This window comes from Lepus europaeus, chromosome 23 (genome assembly GCF_033115175.1).
Source record: "Lepus europaeus isolate LE1 chromosome 23, mLepTim1.pri, whole genome shotgun sequence".
Taxonomy (NCBI): Eukaryota; Metazoa; Chordata; class Mammalia; order Lagomorpha; family Leporidae; genus Lepus; species Lepus europaeus.
Window position 1 is genome coordinate 23,518,723 of NC_084849.1, and position 16,839 is coordinate 23,535,561.

The 16,839-nt window shown below is 58.6% G+C and overlaps 1 protein-coding gene across 1 annotated transcript; it reads right to left on the reverse strand.

The window, feature by feature from the left end:
* Positions 1-4,210: 4,210 nt before the first annotated feature.
* On the reverse strand, positions 4,211-16,027 carry LOC133751837 (SEC14-like protein 4). Its single transcript, XM_062181990.1, has 12 exons — positions 15,940-16,027; positions 13,643-13,718; positions 9,160-9,203; positions 8,828-8,887; positions 8,511-8,699; positions 6,963-7,058; positions 6,575-6,635; positions 6,137-6,220; positions 5,528-5,634; positions 5,312-5,451; positions 5,057-5,226; positions 4,211-4,841 (listed from the first exon to the last, which is right to left on the reverse strand). Exons 1-12 carry the CDS (start codon positions 15,991-15,993, stop codon positions 4,723-4,725), a joined length of 1,200 nt encoding a protein of 399 aa, XP_062037974.1. The 5' UTR covers positions 15,994-16,027; the 3' UTR covers positions 4,211-4,722.
* Between the last annotated feature and the right edge of the window lie 812 nt (positions 16,028-16,839).

The window sequence follows — 16,839 nt, forward strand, 5'->3', positions numbered from 1 at the left end:
AGGCTAAGCAGGGAAAGCATTAGAAGATGGCCCAAGTGCTTGCGCCCCTGCACCCACATGGGAGACCCAGAAGAAAATTCTGGCTTCGAATTTGGTCAGTTCCAGCTGTTGCAGCCATTTGGGGAGTAAACCAGTGGATGGAAGACCTTTCATTCTCTGCCTACCTTCTCTCTCTCTCTCTCTCTCTCTGTAACTCTACTTCTCAAATAAATAACTAAATTTTTTTTTTTTAAAAGATAAGGCCAGGCCGGCTCCCTGGCTCAATAGGCTAATCCTCCGCCTTCGGCGCCAGTACCCTGAGTTCTAGTCCCGGTTGGGGCGCCGGACTCTATCCCGGTTGCCCCTCTTCCAGGCCAGCTCTCTGCTGTGGCCCGGGAGTGCAGTGGAGGATGGCCCAGGAGCTTGGGCCCTGCACCCACATGGGAGACCAGAGGAAGGTGCCTGGCTCCTGGCTTTGGAAGAGCGTGGTGCGCTGGCCGCAGCGCGCCAACCGCGGCGGCCATTGTGGGGTGAACCAACGGAAATGGTAGACCTTTCTCTCTGTCTCTCTCTCTCTCTCTCTCACTGTCCACTCTGCCTGTGAAAGAAAGAAAGAAGAAAGAAAGAAAGAAAGAAAGAAAGAAAGAAAGAAAGAAAGAAAGAAAGAAAGAAAGAGGTAAGGCCAGGCTCCATGGTCAGCTAAGAAAGGCACATCCCAGCAATGAGACAGGAACAGGTGGGGACGCCTACCAGACACGTCCTGACAAAGGGGCCGTGAGGGCGCACACATGGGGAGAAGCCCACACAGAGGGTTCATTTGCCCGTGGTGTCGCCAATAACAGACTCACCAGGAGCCGCTCAGGGGGAAGCTTTGCCTGTGAGAGGTTCAGGGACAACGGGAAGGTGGAGTCCCTGAGGGCAGTTTGCCAAGGTGGTTTTGTTTTGTTTTCCAGTGTTACAGGGAAGGAGGAGAGACACATCTCCTACCCGCCGGTTCACCCTCCAAGTGGCTGCAACAGCCAGGGCTGGGCCAGCGGAAGCCAGGAGCCTGAAATTCAATCTGGTGTCCCACGCGGGTGGCATCCCCGGCTGCCTCCCAGGTGCGCCTTAGCAGGGAGTGGAACGGGAGGCAGAATGGCGGGGACTCGAAACTGGGGGCATCCCAATTGGCTGTGGACGACGTTGTCCTGGACCCGTGGACGCCAGTGGTTTGGGGACCACGGGAGCCTGCTCGCCCATGGTGGGCCCCTTCCAAGTTCCTGCTCTCTCTTGGCCCCTCCTGGCCAGAGAATGAGAAGCAGGCCAGCCATGATGCTGTTGGTGAGGTATGCCACCCGCACCCCACAGGGCATGGCCCACTCACTCGCGGCTTACCCGCCAACCTCCCAGGTGCTCCCCAAATTCCTGCCCTCATTGCCCACAGGTGCCCTGCCGCTGCCCTACTTCCAACCCCTGACCTGGGACTGCGGCCAGGCCTGCGGGAGGAGGCTCTGCTGGCTCCGCGCCCACGGTGTGGCAGCCCCGGCCCCTCCCTGCACACTTCACAGCAGGACCGATGTCACAGGACGTCCCTACAAGACACAGGGCCTGGCTGGGTGATGCCGGGTGAGGGTGGAGGTGCCTGCCTGACACAGGTGCCCAGGGCGAGGTGGCCTCAGCCCTGGGCCTGCCTGGGGGGTGGAGACTGGGCTACAGGTGACTGGGTGGAGGCATGCCTTTGGCTGCTCCCATCAACAGCAGGTGAAAGGTGGGGCCACACCTGCTATACTACCCCCCCCCCCCCGGGAAGGAAGATGGCCACAGAGCCTGAGAGAGGCAGAGGGCTTAGCCACAGGAGGCCTCACGGTCCGCCACAAACCCCACCCCGAGGACAGGCGTGGAGCCTGAGGCCACACTGGGTTTCTGTCTTTCTTCTGCACAAAACCCAGGAGGCCCCTGGCTCTTCCCAAGCTCCAGAGCAGCAGCAGGTGGGAAATATTGGGGCTGTCAGACTCCTCTGGCTGCTCCTGCTACCCCAGGGCCTTTGCACATGCCGTTCCTGCCTCACCTAACGCCCTTCCTTCACACACACACACACACACACACGCACACACACCCCGCCCCACGCTACCTAGTCAGCAACCCCTCATCGCTCTGGCCCGCAGTGAGACGTTCACACAGAGCTCCGCTCCTTGCTCTGGGCAGACATGGCTGCCTTCATTGCGGGGCCCAGGAAGGCGTGCGTCGTATTTGCGGTGCTCCATGTTGTGGGCGTGTCCCCAGGCTGCTCACGTGAACACTGAACTTCAGGACCCGGGAAGAGGCCCAAGCCAAGGTTTGGACCCTTGTCCAACTAACTGCACCCAAGGCTTGCACTACCTGTTGTCCTAGACAGAATGTTCTAGTAACAGTCTAAGTCGGAGCACTGGACTTTTTTTTTTTTTTTTTTTAAGATTTGTTTATTTGAAAGGCAGAATGACAGAGAGAGGGGAAAGATGGAGGGAGAGCTTGTATCTGCCGGTTCACTCCCTAAATGACCACAGCCACCTGGGGCTGTGCCAGGAGCCAGGAGCTTCTCCCGGGTCTCCCACGTGGGTGGCAGGGGCCCAGCACGTGCCGCTGTCCCAGGCACACGAGCAGGGAGCTGGCTCAGACGCACGGCAGCAGGGACTTGACTGGCGGTCTGACACGGGACGCCAGCATACAAGCCTCAGCCTAACCTGCTGCAGCGCTATGCCCGCCCCAGGATGTGGCTCCTAAGCTGCGCTCTAAGGCGGGAATGCAAGGAAGATGTTCTATGTGGAAGCGATGGCACGAGGAACCTCACAGAGGGGAGAGGGAGGAGAGATGCCGGGGCAGGGGCTCAGACGGGGGGCGGTCAGGTCCCCAGGGAATTCCGGCAATGCTGGGGGTTTTGGGTGATGCTCTCTCCGTAGTCGGGAGCCGTGGGAGGTTTTAGAGGGAGAGGTCAGAGGGATTCCACCGAGCCAGGAAGATGACCCTGGGCCCCGTGTGAAGCAGGTCGCGGGGACACCGCTCCCAAGGCTCCAGCAAGGGTCCGTGGTGGGCCTGAGGCAGGACGTCCAAGACGCCAAAGTGAGCAGGACCCTGTGCTACACGGAGCCCTGGCTGCACACCCACCCCAGGACCACCCAGGCCAGCTGCTGCTCTGAGCATGCTCTAAGGAGTTCAGCCTCACTGGTGAATTACAAATTCATTACACCTGTTTCTTTAGAGCACTTCCTATACCACTGATGATAGCACAAGCGGTGGCGGTCCTATACGATACCACCAGGGGGCAGTGTTGTAGCACGGTGGGTATGCGGCTGACTGCAATGCCTGCATCCTATATGGGGGCCGGTTCGAATCCCAGATGCTGCACTTCTGATCCAGCTGTTAATGCTAAGTCCTTGGGCCCCTGCTACCCACGTGGAGACCCAGAAGAAGCTCCAGGCTCCTGGCTCGGATTGGCTCAGCTCTGGCCGTTGAGGCCATTTGGGGAGTGAATCAGTGCATGGAAGATCTCTCTTCTCTCCCTTTCTGCTCCTGTCTCTGTCACTCTGCCTTTCAAATAGATAAATACATTTTAAAATCAGCAGCTTGCACGGAGACCCAGGGAGTCTGCCAGTTCACCCTCAGATCCTGTGACACCAGCAGGGGAAAAGCAGGTGCACCCAAGACGGAGACCAAAACTCTTTCTCGATGGCTTCTCTGTGAGCCTTGGCCGCTTGCTGGGTAGCTGGATTAATCTGGGCCGCTATTCTCCGTGTCCTGATGCATTGACCTCTGGGCTCTTGGTGACCATGGAGGGACCACGTCTTCCAGGTTAGCCAGTTCTTGGAGATGGTCACTCGCAGGCAGCATTGTCAGTGCAAACCAACTGATTATAAAGCCACAGTCCAACCACCTGCTTTATTAAATCTCACAGGGCGAGGGACCCAACAGGTAGGGCAGCCCGTGTGCTCCGATCTCCTGTGACTGTCACAACCCAAGCCTGCCACCTGCCTTGCCTGGCCCCGCCCACGACCCTGGCCCCGAGTTCTCCCACTCCCTCCACCCCAGGGTCCGGTACAGCCCTTCCTCTTGGGAACTGTGAGTATCAAACTCTCTCTTCAACACCAATCATTTCCTGACCTGCCGGCCTTATCACGTGTCAGGTGTTCCATCAACACACTGCACTTTAGTTTTTAAATGTTCATTTATTCATTTGAAAGGCAGAGAGGGAGAGCCAGACGGACAGAGGATTGTCCATCTGCTCGTCCACTCCCAGAGGCCCACAACAGCTGGGGGTGGGCCAGGCCCAAGCGGGGAGCCTGGAACTCCAGCAGGGTCTCCCACACAGGTGGCCGGGGCCAAGCACTTGAGCCATCACGAGCCAGCTCCCTGGGTCACCCTGGCAGGGACCGACATGGGACGCAGGTGTCTCAAGGAGTCCCTTAACTGCTGTGCCGCACGCTCGCCACGACGCCATATCCTGGAATAGTAACTCGCTTCTTGGTCTTGGTGCATAGGAAAAGGCCTGGGGTTTTTCACTGAGCTGGAGGTGGCTGGAGGTGACATGGGGACAGAGTGTGTTGCTTCTGTGTGGCAGGAGCAGGCCAGCTGTGCCAGACAGGCTGTGACGTGCTGTTGGGGGATCCCCATCCGCAGGGAGGGAAGCCCAGGTTGCAGCTTGTCTGGCTTCAGTCCCAGTGGCCCAGGATTTTCTGGTCTCAGTCCCCAGGGAGAGATGTGGCCCCTGGAGAGCTGTGGAGGCCGCAGGGTTCACCTAGAATGTTCCTCCGTCTTCTCCAGGAGCGTTTGGTCTGGGAGCAGCACCTCCACGGTGTAGCTGACGTGTTTCGAGTGAACCAGGCTGAAGGTGTTGTCAAACCTCAGGACGTCTGGGGTACAGGACAGACATTCGGACAGGAGCCCCTCCCCCACCCCCGCCCTGCGCCCCTCCCTGCCTGGTGGGTGGTCAGGGTTTTGGAGCCACTGATTCAGCTCCAATTGTGCGTCCTGGAGGCAGTGGCCACCACCTGGCGGGTCCTGGCTGCACGTTGAGGAACCCTCCTCCCACCCCAAGTCCAGGTGGGGCTCCCCCGACAACACTCACACACGCCGGCCTCCGCACAGGTGAGGCTCCCGTCCTCGGGCACCAGGTGGGCATTGTAGCGCTGGCTGGGCAGCACCGCCGTCATCTCCCCTGCCCGCTGCCGCTCCCCCATCTTGGTCTTGAGGAAGACCCCGAAGCCGATGTCCCCACCGTCTGATGCAAACTGCCACCTGCAGGTGACGGAGCCCCATTGACGCCCCCCTGCCTGGGGGGCAGCACCCCACCCCCACCCCCACTCCTGGCAGGTGCGCCCACCTCAGCACACAGCCTGGGAAGAGGATCTCGTTCTCCACCTGCTGGGAGGAGCCGCGGCCCACGGACACCGTGTGCTCGTACTGCAGCTTCACCTGCTGGCGCCTGTAGTAGCTCTTGGGCACCTCGCCCCCAAAGTTGATCTGCGGGTGGGGGCGGGTGAGCCATGGACCACACTGTTTGCCCGCCAGCCCCTGCCCCGCGTTTGGGTCCCTGTACCTTGGTCAGGCACTTGGGGTTGCCGTCGGGGTCGGTCATGGTCCCCCCAAACACCGCGGGCAGCTGGTCGGGGCTGATGAACTTGTGCAGCTCCTGCTTCCAGTTGTCTGCATGGGGGGGGTGACAGAGGGGTCTCCGAGGGGGCTCGGGAGGTGGGGGCCGACAGAGGGCGGGGCTGGCTGAGCCGGGAGCTGTCCTGGATCTGGTGCTGAGCTGGCCACGGTTCCAGCGCCCCGTTGTCTGGGGAACGGAAGCTGAGCGGCTCTGTGTCTGGTCCCTTCCTGCGCTGGCCGGTTCCTCTGCCCCCTCTCGCTGCTCCTCCAGACCCTGCCCATCCCTGATCCAGTTGTCTGTGTAGGGGACAGTGGGGGGGGGGTCTCCGAGGTGGCTCAGAGGGCAGGGGTGGCTGATCCCAGGGAGGGGACCTGGGCTGCGACCCCCAGGAGACCCAAAGAGCTTTCTGTGGTTCTCAGGCTGTGGTCTAGGAGCCAGGGCCTTGCCCTTGTGTGCTGGAGCTGACGGGACCAGAGCACAGGGCATAAGCCAGGGAGAAACAGGGCCTCGCTGGCCTCTGCTCGCCGGGCAGCGCCGGGAGGCCACGTCACTCACCTCCCAGGATCACCATCTTCCTGCGTGTGTCCTCACTCATGAACGACTTGACCAGGTTGAAGGCCACGGGGAACAGCCTGGGGGCTGCAACACAGGAGACCCCTTGGGGAGCTGGCCCAGAGGGGATGTGGGTGTGGAAGCCACGGCCAAGGGCGTGCGTGCGGCAGATCTGGATTCTGCCGTTCCCGGCTGTGTGGCTTTCAGCCCGGGATCACCCTCTCTGTGTCTTATTGCCGTTGGCTGGAAAACATGTGTGTGCAACACAGGGCCTTTAACAAATGGTTCTCTCGCCCTGAGCCCAGGTGTAAGGGGCTGGGCATGAGCTGGCTCCAGCCTCAGCCAACTTGGATCCCTGCTGAGAAGCCCTGAACTGGATGGCTGAGGCTGTCTGTCCCCCAGTCCTGCCTTCCCCAGGAGGTCTCCCAGCCGGGGGCTCACCTCGGATCACAATTAAGTTCTTCAGCGTCTCGGGGTAGTTAGCATCCAGGATGGCGAAGAACTGTGGAGTCAAATAAGGGTGCTGCTGGCCGTGCTCCGTGCCCTCCCGCCCGTTTCTGTGCCCACCCCGCGTGGCCCGTGCTGCTGTCCCGTGAGCGTGTTTGCTCCTCTGTTACCCTGGCCCCTCCTCCTCTTCCTCCTGGTATGGGCGTCCCCAGGCCAGTGTCGCTGCTGGCCCATGGGATGGATGGGGTGGGCATTCCAGCTCAGCCACAGACCAGAGAAGCTGGTGTGGGCGGTGGGGCACCCCCCTCCCCACACCCCCCGTTGGTCCGGGATGGCCCGGGAGCTGCCGATGTCGCAGCCACGGGTCAGCTGCCCGCCTCACCTGCTGGTACACCTCCACACCTGGCTTCCACAGGTGCTTCAGGCCGAACCCCTCCATGTCAAACACCATCAGCGCCGTCTCGATCTTTCTGCCCAGCTGCACGGGACAGAGCAGGGCTGGCGGTCAGGCGGCGGCTCCAGCCAGGAGACCCTGACCGCAGAGACCCCCTCCCCATTCCCCCTGCCACCCCACATTCTCTCACAGCCCAAAGTGTCTTCCAATCAGATGGACCCCATGTGAGGGCCGAGGAGACTCATCTGAGCCTTGCACACACTGTGTGTGCATTCGTGGGGCGCACACGTGTTCACTCCACATCATTGCCTTGAGTGGATGAACTACTTTACGCGTGAGGCATCTTTTAAAATTATATTGCTTGGGGTGGGCACTGTGGCCTAATAGGTAATGCTGCCGCCTGAAGGGTCGGCATCCCATATGGGCGCCGGTTCAAGTCCTGGCTGTTCTACTTCTGATCCAGTTCTCTGCTGTAGCCTGGGAAAGCAGTAGAAGATGCCACAAGTCCTCGGACCCCTGCATCCACATGAGGGACCTGGAAGAAGCTCCTGGCTCCTGACTTTGGATCTGCCCAGTTCCTGCTGTTGCAGCCATTTAGGGAGTGAAACAGGATGAAGACCTCTCTCTGTGTCTCCTTCCCTGTCTGTAACTCTGCCTCTAATGTAAATAAATAGATTTTAAAAATAAATAAATCTTAAAAAAAAAAGAGGTGGGGCCAGGAATGGGGGAGGTCCCTGGGGGCCCTGTCTTAGGAAGGAATTAAACATTTCTCAGGAGGTCCAGTTATGTGAGAGTGAGTCGTTATGAACCAGCGGGCCTGGCCTGGCTCTGGTTCCTGCTCTGTCTCGCGTGAGCTCCCACGGGGACATCATCCACCATGAGGCCAGCGCTGTGGCCTCGAGCCTCCCAGAACTCTGAGCTAAGTAAACCTCTTTTCTTTACAATGTGCCCAGGTGTTAATAAAATACTCAGGTATCTTGTGATAGTAACGGAAATCGGGTTAGCCTGGTATGTGGAGCTCTTCCTGGCCTAGCAGCCCCTGGCCCCATATTCTTAGGCAACTCCATAGTAGCGTCTAGGGTCTTGCAAGAAATGCACCCAGCTTCAAGGTTCTTTGCTCTCAGGGATGCCCAAAGTAACCGCTCACCTGCCAGGTTTGTGGTTACGTAATTGACGACAAGGGGACAGCTCTTCCCTAAGCAAAACTGACTGCCTTGCCCATTCCAGGGTTCCTGGGGGACCAGAGCTGGAACCTTCCCTATTGCCAATGTCAGTGTCCCAGAGAGAGGGACAAAGGGCATTGGTGACCATCGACTCACACCCGCAGACCCTGCAATGCACCTGCTAGATGCCCATGGTGGGTGCTGAGGGCTAGGGCGGGCTAGGGTGGGGTGGGGCAGGAGGCAGAGGGCGGCCCTCGCTGGTCCTGGGGCCCCGTTTTAGACACTCAGATCAGCCACACAGCCCCACCCCACCCCTGCTCCCACCCCCAACCCCGGGCCAGGCTCCCACCCCCGCCCCGCCCCGGGCACAAACCTTCTGGCTCTGCTGCTCACACTCCCGCCGCAGGAGCTCACAGGCTTTGATGCGCTTGCGCACCAGCTCCTGCTTGGAGGCCGACAGGAGGAGGCCCTTGAAGTCCAGGGTGCCCATGATGTCAAACCACACGGGGCAGCCTTCGTAGTCATAGCCGCACAGGCCACCCGAGTCATACAGCTGGACCACCTGTGCTCGTGGGGGGTCGGGGGGTGGCTCAAAGCAGCGCCCCAGGCCGTGTCCCTGCCCCGTCCCAGGGGTGTGTGGCGGGGAGGACGTGAGCATCGGGGGCCTCGGGGATGCCACAGGGCCCTCACCTCCAAGGGCTGCCATGTGAGGATGTTGTCCAGGTCCTGTTGCTTCCGGAACTCCACGTGCTGTGAGACACGGTGCAGGCTGAAGACTCGGTGGCCTCTGGGGGCACCTGGGTCACCAGGCCAGGTCCCTCTGCCCACAGCCACCAAGATCGCTCCAGCGGCCCCGCCAGGTTCCATCACAGGGCCCAGGGTGGGGAGAGGAGGACGGATAGCAGAGAGAGCGAGTCTGGGGCAGAAAGGGCTCCACAGGACCCAGCGAGAGCCCCCACCCTTCGTGGCTCCTCCCCAGGGCCGGTGGGCAGGAGTCAGGACGCCAGGGAGCCGGGCCTCACCTTCTGGAGCATGTCCTGGGATTGCTGCAGGTCAAAGTTTCGGGCTGCAAGAACAAGAGGAGGCCAGGAAGGAGAGGCTGGAGGCCGGCTCTGGGGTGAGCTGTGCCCGGAGCTCACGAGACGGGAGCGAGGGGTCCCAGCCTCCTCCCACCACGCCAGGAACACGTGGGGGATCTAAAGATACTTTATGAAACCAAGGGTCGTGAGTCTCTAGAAAATTCTGGAGGGGCTTCCATTTTGGTTTTGGGGCCTTTTAAATCCCTTCTAGGAACCGGTGCTGTGGCGTAGTGGGCTAAGCCTCCACCTACAATGGCGGCATCCCATATGGGCGCTGGTTCAAGTCTTGGCTGCTCCTCTTCTGATCCAGCTCTCTGCTATGGCCTGGGAAAGCCCAAGTCCTTGGGCCCCTGCACCCACGTGGGAGACCTGGAAGAAGCTCCTGGCTTCAGCATGGTCCAATACTGGATGTTGCAGCCATTTGGGGAGTGAACCAGCGGATAAAAGACTTCTCTCTCATCCTCCCCTCTCTCTCTCTCTCTCTCGCTCTCTGTAACTCTGCCTTTCAAATTAATAAAATAAGCATTATTTTTTAAAGAAAGCAATGCCATGGCTACTGGGTCACTGAGGAGTTTGCCATTCGTGGAGCTGCAGTGGAGACGTGGTCAGAGCTCTCCAAAGGGAGGAGCCTGAGACGCTCTCCCTGACCACGGGCCACCTCCAGGAAGAACCACCAGCTCAGCCTTGATTATCTCCTGTGACGAGGAGCTCACGACCTCTGCAGGTGACCCACTGCCTCCCTCAGCAGCTTGGACGGAGCCCAAGGCCATCTCATAGTGATGCCAGCCCTGTTGTCAGAGGTCGCGTAAGTACACAGAGCCTCTTGTCACTGAGGGAGCTGTGCAAACATCTGAGGACAAGGCATCACGTTCACCGCCTGCTCTTGTCTCCAGTCTATAACACCATCTTCTAGGGACCAGCGTCATAGCACAGAGGGGTATGCCACCACGTGTGTGGAATGCCAGTTCAAGTCCTGGCTGCTCCACTTCCGGCCCAGCCCCCTGCTAATGTGCCTGGAAAAGCAGTGGGAAATGGCCCAAGTGCTTGCTCTCATGTGCAAGACCTCGATGGAGGTCATGGCTCCCAGCTTGGGCCTGGCCCAGCCCCAGCCATTGTAGCCATTTGGGGAGTGAACCAATGAATGGAAGATGAACCCAGGCACTCTGATATGCAACACGAACATCTCAACCAGTGTCGTAACCACTAGGTCAAACACCCAACTCCATTGAGAGATTTTAAGATTCTTAGGGCTGGCATTGTGGCGTAGTAGGGTAAACTTCTGCCCGCAGTGCCAACATCCCATATGGGCGCCGGTTCAAGTCCTGTCTGCTCCACTTCCAAACTAACCCCCTGCTAATGGCCTGGGAAAGCAGCAGAGGATGGCCCAAGTGCTTGGGCCCCTAAACCATGTAGGAGACCTGGAAGAAGCTCCTGGCTGCTGGTTTTGGAACTGCCCAATTCTGGCTGTTGTGGCTATTTGGGGAGTGAACCAGAGGATGGAAGCTCTCTCTCTCTCTCTCTCTCTCTCTCTCTGTAACTCTGCCTTTAAATAAATAAATAGCCCCCCCAAAGAAAAGATTCTTTTTTTTCTGTACAATTCTTATGTGTTTAAATTAAATTTTTAGGTATTTTATGGGCTTTTCTATTTTTGGATGGTATCTGATTTTTCATTTCATTTCACAGTTAGGTATTATTGCATAGAGAAATACGATTGATTTTTGTGTCTGGCAATATTGCTGAATGTTCTCTCTCTTTTTAAGTTTATTCTAGAAGCTTTCACCCTCCCTTTTTGGGAAAATTTATTTATTTATTTTGAGGATTTACATATTTTATTTGAAAGGCAGAGTTACAGAGAGAGAAAGAGAGAGAGAGAGAGAGAGAGAGATATTTCCTCCACTGGTTCACTCCCCAGATGGCCACAGCAGATAAGGTTGGGCCAATCCAAAGCCAGGAGCCAGGAGCTTCAACCAGGGTCTCCCATGTGGGTGTCAGGGGCCCAAGCACTTGGACTGTTCTCTGCTGCTTTCCCAGGCACATTCGCAGGGTGCTGGAATGGAAGTGGAGCAGCCGGGACTCGAACCAGTGCTCATGTGGGATTCTGGTGTCACGGGTAGCAGTTTAATCTGCTGTACCACAGTGCCAGCCCTGTGATGGTGAACTATTCTTGCAAACCCAGGATAAACTGTCCTCCTCGGAGGAAGCTCCTGGCTCCTGGTTTCAGCCTGGCCCAGCCCTGGCTGTTGCAGCCATTTGGGGAGTGAACAAGTTAATGGAAAATCTCTCTCTCTCTCTCTAGATCTCTATAACTGCCTTTCAAGTAAATAGATAAATATTAAAAAAAAAAAAACCTATAATCTTTTTTGGTTATGCTGTATATTTTAAGCCCTGGTTGGATTCTATTGTGCAATAATATCGTCAGACCCCTTTAGATGAGTAATTAAAGTGGCCTAGAATTTTCTTTTCTTTTTTATTATTATCCTGATCTTGCTTTGGAATCAAACTTGGCTAAGCCTCATAAGTATCAAAATATGTGTGTGTGTATAAGTTTCAGAACATCTGTAAGTTTCACATGCATTCTAAAAAACGTGGATCATTTCATAAAACGGCAATTAGCTGGTCTTGGAACCTGGGAGGAATCTGAAGGTCACACCTCTAGAGCGAGTTTTCTCGGGAGCTTTTTCTTTTTTCTTTTCCGTACCATTTCAATGTCTTTAACATTTCTTGGGGCCGGCGCTATGGCAAATCAGGTTAAGGCTCTGCCTGCGGTACCTGCATCCCAATGGGTGCCTGTCTGAATCCCTGCTGCTGGTTCAAGTGGCTGCTCCACTTCTGATCCTGCTCTGTGCTGTGGCCTGGGAAGGACTAGGAGATGGCCCAAGTGCTTGGGTCCCCGCACGGACACAGGAGACCCAGAAGAAGCTCCTGGCTCCTGGCTTCGGATCGGCTCAGCTCCGGCCCTGGGGTCATCTGGGGAGTGAACCAGCGGATGGAAGACCTCTGTATGCCTCTGCCTCTCTGTAGCTCTGCCTTTCAAATACATACATCTTTTAAAAAATATTTAAGGGTCTGTATAGGTTTCTTCTTGCTGGATTTGGCCTTTTATTTTTTTCAAGGAATATACTGATTTCATTTAATTTTCAAATGCATTAAGTGTTCATAAGATTCTCTTATGGGTTTCTAAAAATGATCTCTGGGTTACCTATAGGGTATTTTTACTTCTAAAAACATTTTTAAACATTAATCTTAATTCTGTTCGAAAGGCAGAGAGACACAGAGAGAGCTTCCTTCCACTGGTTCAACCCCCAAACATCCACAATTGCTAGGGCTGGGCCGTAGGGAAGTCAGGAGCTGGGGGTCTGATCCAGGTCTCCCACAAGGGGGCAGGAACCCAAGTCCCCGAGCCGTCACCTGCTGCCTCCCAGGGTGCGCGCTGGCAGGAAGCTGGAGTCCTACCTGCAGGAGCCAGGGCTCGAAAAAGGGGCGCAGGAGTCCCAGGGGACCTTGCACCACTGAGCCAAATGTCCACCCAGCAGGATATTTCTCTGTGGAGAACCAGGGTGTGGCTCTTCATCCTATAGACTACAGTGCTGATGAGATGCCAGGGTAGATTTCAGTAGCACCTACTACGTGCTGGGCTGTGGGTACCAGGGCAGGCACGGTCCCCGCCCTCTTGCACCTGGGATGCAGACAGAGCCACGTGGGGGAGGGGAGGCCTTCAGCAGGAGGCAGGGAAGCTCCTTGGTGTCAGGCCTGAGGGAGGAGCTTCCTTGAAGTCCACCCCGGGCGGGAGGGGGGGGTCTGCGTGGCACAGCAGAGAAATCCTGCTGAGACCCCCGCCCCCACCTTGGAGTGCCTGGCTCCGGTCTCAGCTCCACTTCCGAATCTGGTTTGGTGCTGGTGCAGCCCCTGGGAGGCAGCAGCTGGGGGTACAAGTGGTTGGGTCCCTGCCACCCGTGCAGGGAACCTGGGCCCAGCCCAGCTGTTATGGGACTTGGGGAGCAAGCCAGTGGGTGAAAGACCTCCCCCTGTCTGTCTGCCTGTCTGTCTGTCTGTCTGTCTCCCTGCAGGGACTTGAATGGGGCCCTCCCACATGGGTTGCAGGCCTCCCAAGCAGCAAATGTCCCAGCCCTTTTGCTCCAGCTCCTGGAAGTCCCTTCCTGTCTGACTCCAGGCCTGGCCAGGCCACGCCCATGACCTCCCTGGTGTGAACACTGAGCTCATATCCATGCTATGCCTCATCCCATTGTGCAGATGCACAAACTGAGGCTCGGCGGGAGGTTTCTGCCAGCACACAGGGGAGCGCCCATGCTGTCCCAAGCCTTGTTCTTTACTCCTCTGGGGCACTGTTCCCAACATTGTCCATCCCCTCCCCTGGTACCCGTCTTCCCCGCCTCCCTCTCTCCCTGCCTCCCCCCACCAGCCTCACCTCGAAGCCAGCGCAGGAGAAAGTCGTCATCAGAGTTGGGCAGGGCGGGCAGCAGGTCCTGCAGATTCTCCCTGAACTACGGGGGGACACGGTGGTCAGAGGCCCCTCCCCCATCAGCTGCCAGACAGCCCTCCCTAGGGACCCTGCGGGGTCAGGGGTGCGCGGTTAGCAGCTGCTGCCCCATTGCTATTCCATCTGGGAGCGGGGGGCCCTCCAGCCCATCCTGAGAGGAAAAGGTGGGGCCTCCCCCACCTCTGGGATACTCTGTACCCCAAGACTCTCATTCTGCGAGACTCGGTGAGTCTCGTGCAGGCCAGCCACGCTGCTTCAGGAATACTGTCCCCGTCCCCGTCCCCGTCCTGCTGCAGCGGGAGGGTCAGGTTCAGACGCAGGTTACCTAAACCTCTCCCAGCCTCAGTTTCCTAATCTGGGAAATGGGGAAATGATACACTCGTGCCCATCAAGCAGGCCTGGCTGTGAGCAGGTGCCCGATAAACGTGGGCACTGTTCAACACACGAGGACGGCCTGGAGCCCTGGACAGGGGGGCCCTCGTGGGGAAAAGCAGGGGCAGAGAGGGTCCAGGAGGGGGGCGGGAGTCGCATCAGACCCTCTGCTGGGGACAAGCACAGAGGGCGGGCCGGGCACGGGGGCGCCTTCTCCTCTCGGTGGAGTCTGGGGACGCCACTGGGATCCCGAGTCTGAGAGAGAGGAGACCCCACTTCCGGAGCCACCGACGTCAAGGGCTGAGTCTGGAAGATTCCAACGTGGGACCAGAAACAGGTGGGGGCGGCCTGGGACGGCATCTCCGTGGTCTGAATCCCCGGAGGAGGCTTCAAATAAGCCTGCCTTCCCATGTTGTTTGCACAACTGAAAATGAACCATCAGTTGCAACATCTCCAGTGTTAATGAGTAACAGCAGCTTCTAGAACGATCTGGACAGGCACTGGGCTGGGCTCCCGAGGGGGCCAGAGGGGACACTGTCCCCCGAGACCCCGGAACTCAGCCCCTCCAGGCTCCTGGCTTCCATCGTTTGAGCCTGAGACAGGAGGGGCCGAGGTCACGCGTCTGCTTTACAGATCGGGAAACTGAGGCTGGGGCAAGGTCCTGGGGGGAACCACTCTTTCTTTCACTCTGGGGTGGGCAGCCAGGGATGTGCACGGGAGAGAAATGCCACCGAGCAGGTGCTCCGAGCCACCTGGAGATTCACCCTCGGGTGCGGCTCGGGGAAAGCCACAGGCAGCAGTGTGGTGGGAGGTGTTCAGAACCAGACTCCATGAGAATCTAGAAGGAGACCACTGTCCTGATCCCTGGGACCATGGGTACTTGCCCCCCACTTCTAATTCTTCTCTCCCCCCAAAAAAGATGTCACTGTCAACTCACCCCCAAAGGCCAGGTGTCCAGTCCACCGAAGGCTTCCCTGAAGGCATGAGCCTTGGGAAGTGGGGAGGGGAGGCTCACCAGGGGACCCCTCCCCTTCCCCAAGGACACCTCTCTGTCACTGAGACACCTCCTTGCCTGGGGGCCCCTGCTATCCCCTAGGGGCCCTCCCCCATCCTGGGACCACTGTGCTCCTCCAAGACCCTCCTCCTGACCTGGGAGACAACCCCCCCTCCCCTGGGAATTCAATCAGGGTCCTCATTCCTTAAGCATCAGTCAGGCCTGAGGTTGCCAGAGTGGGCAGCGGCTGTGACCTCCCCTTCCCCCACACTTGAAGTCAGTTTCCAGTCCCAGCCATTGGGGACCACCCTGTGTGGCTGCGACTCCCAAGGCAGGATGGGGTCCCCAATGCCGGGGGCCATGCCAATCCCAGCTGCAGCCTGGAAGTTTTGTGTCTCAAAAAAAAAAAAAAAAAAAAAAAAAAAGAAAGAAAGAAAGAAAGAAAGAAAAAAAAGAGCTGTAGGGAGCAGGCTTGGGCCCTAAGGACCCACAGAGTCACACAGAGAAACCAAGCTAACCAAAGTCGCCATCTGGGCACAAGGTCTGGGATGTGCCTGTTCAGGGCCACCCAGCGGCTGATGGGAGCGCCATCCCCAGTCCCCGGCGCTGGGAACAAGGGCCAGGTCCCGGCGGTGGCCAACGTGGCTGCAGTCGGTGGCACAGCCACCCAGGAGATGGCTCCCGGCCCCTGTGAGCTCAGCACCTGGGCACCTGGCCAGAGGGCAGGGCAGAGACGGGCCGGGCTGGAGTAGGGGGTAGGGGGTGGCATCCTGACCACAGTGGGTCCCAGCCGGGTTGGCAAGGCTCTGGCTGCTCGGGTCCCTGCCCAGACCTCCCTGCCGCCGGCCCTGTCCCTCACCTTGGTCAGCGCCTCCTGCTGCGCGGGGCTCAGGTCCCCGACTCGGCCGCTCATGGTGCTTGGGCCAGCGGAGAGGCGCGGGGTGCGGCTGGGTGCGGGATGCGTCTGGCTGCCCAGGCTTGGCTGCGCCTGCTTTTGGCCTGGTGGAGCCAGAGGTTGGCCCGCCCCACCCGCCCGGTCTCAGCCCCCTGTGTGGGGGAGGGGGGTAGGTGAGGTGGGAGGGGGCGGAGGGGTGACCCAGTCGCTCAGCACACCCTACTTGGGGCGGGCAGGTGACCTGGCCACAGCCCACTCCCGGAGTCCAGGCCAGCCAGCGGCCTCCGTCTGCCTCCAGACCTGGTCACTCCAAAGGCTCCTTCCTGTTCCCAGGTGACCCGGGACATGGGAGTGGTGTGTAGAGGACACCTCGGGTGTGTCCTGCCACACAAAATAATAAAGCTGGCCCAACCCTCTCCACCCAGGGGGCGCCCAGGCTGCCTCCCCTGGCCTTGACCTCAGGCTGGACCCGGTGAACTTGGAATGCTGGCAGCCTTTTCCGCAGGGTCAGGATTGGTTTTGCTGACGCCTCCCTCGCGTGCCCGGGGAAGGCGGCCTTTTCCTAACTGTTGTTATTGAGGCTACTACTGCCTAGGGGTGGCGGTCAGGGAGGGCCCAGGTGGCCGGCTCCAGGCTGGGTCCCATCCCTGCTGAAGGTCAAGGAGTGGGAGGCGACCGAGAGGCGACAGCCCAGGGACACCACCCAGCAGCGGGCAAGGTGAGACAACGCATCGGCTTTCCAGAAGTTCCCAGAGCAGCAGGTGGGAGTGCAGGGCAAGGGGGCGTGCCCACAGTAGCCCCCTGGCCCCCCCCCCAGATGCAGGGGCCAGGCCCCTTGCTGGGCAGCCTGGATGAAGAGTCACC

Bases quoted from the DNA above. Each gene is read 5' to 3' on its own strand.
- LOC133751837 (XM_062181990.1), bottom strand. From the start codon at position 15,993: ATGAGCGGCCGAGTCGGGGACCTGAGCCCCGCGCAGCAGGAGGCGCTG. The intron at 13,719-15,939 runs GTGAGGGACAGG...GTCCCCCCGTAG, and splicing joins AGCAGGAGGCGCTGACCAAG to TTCAGGGAGAATCTGCAGGA. The intron at 9,204-13,642 runs GTGAGGCTGGTG...TTGTTCTTGCAG, and splicing joins TCTCCTGCGCTGGCTTCGAG to CCCGAAACTTTGACCTGCAG.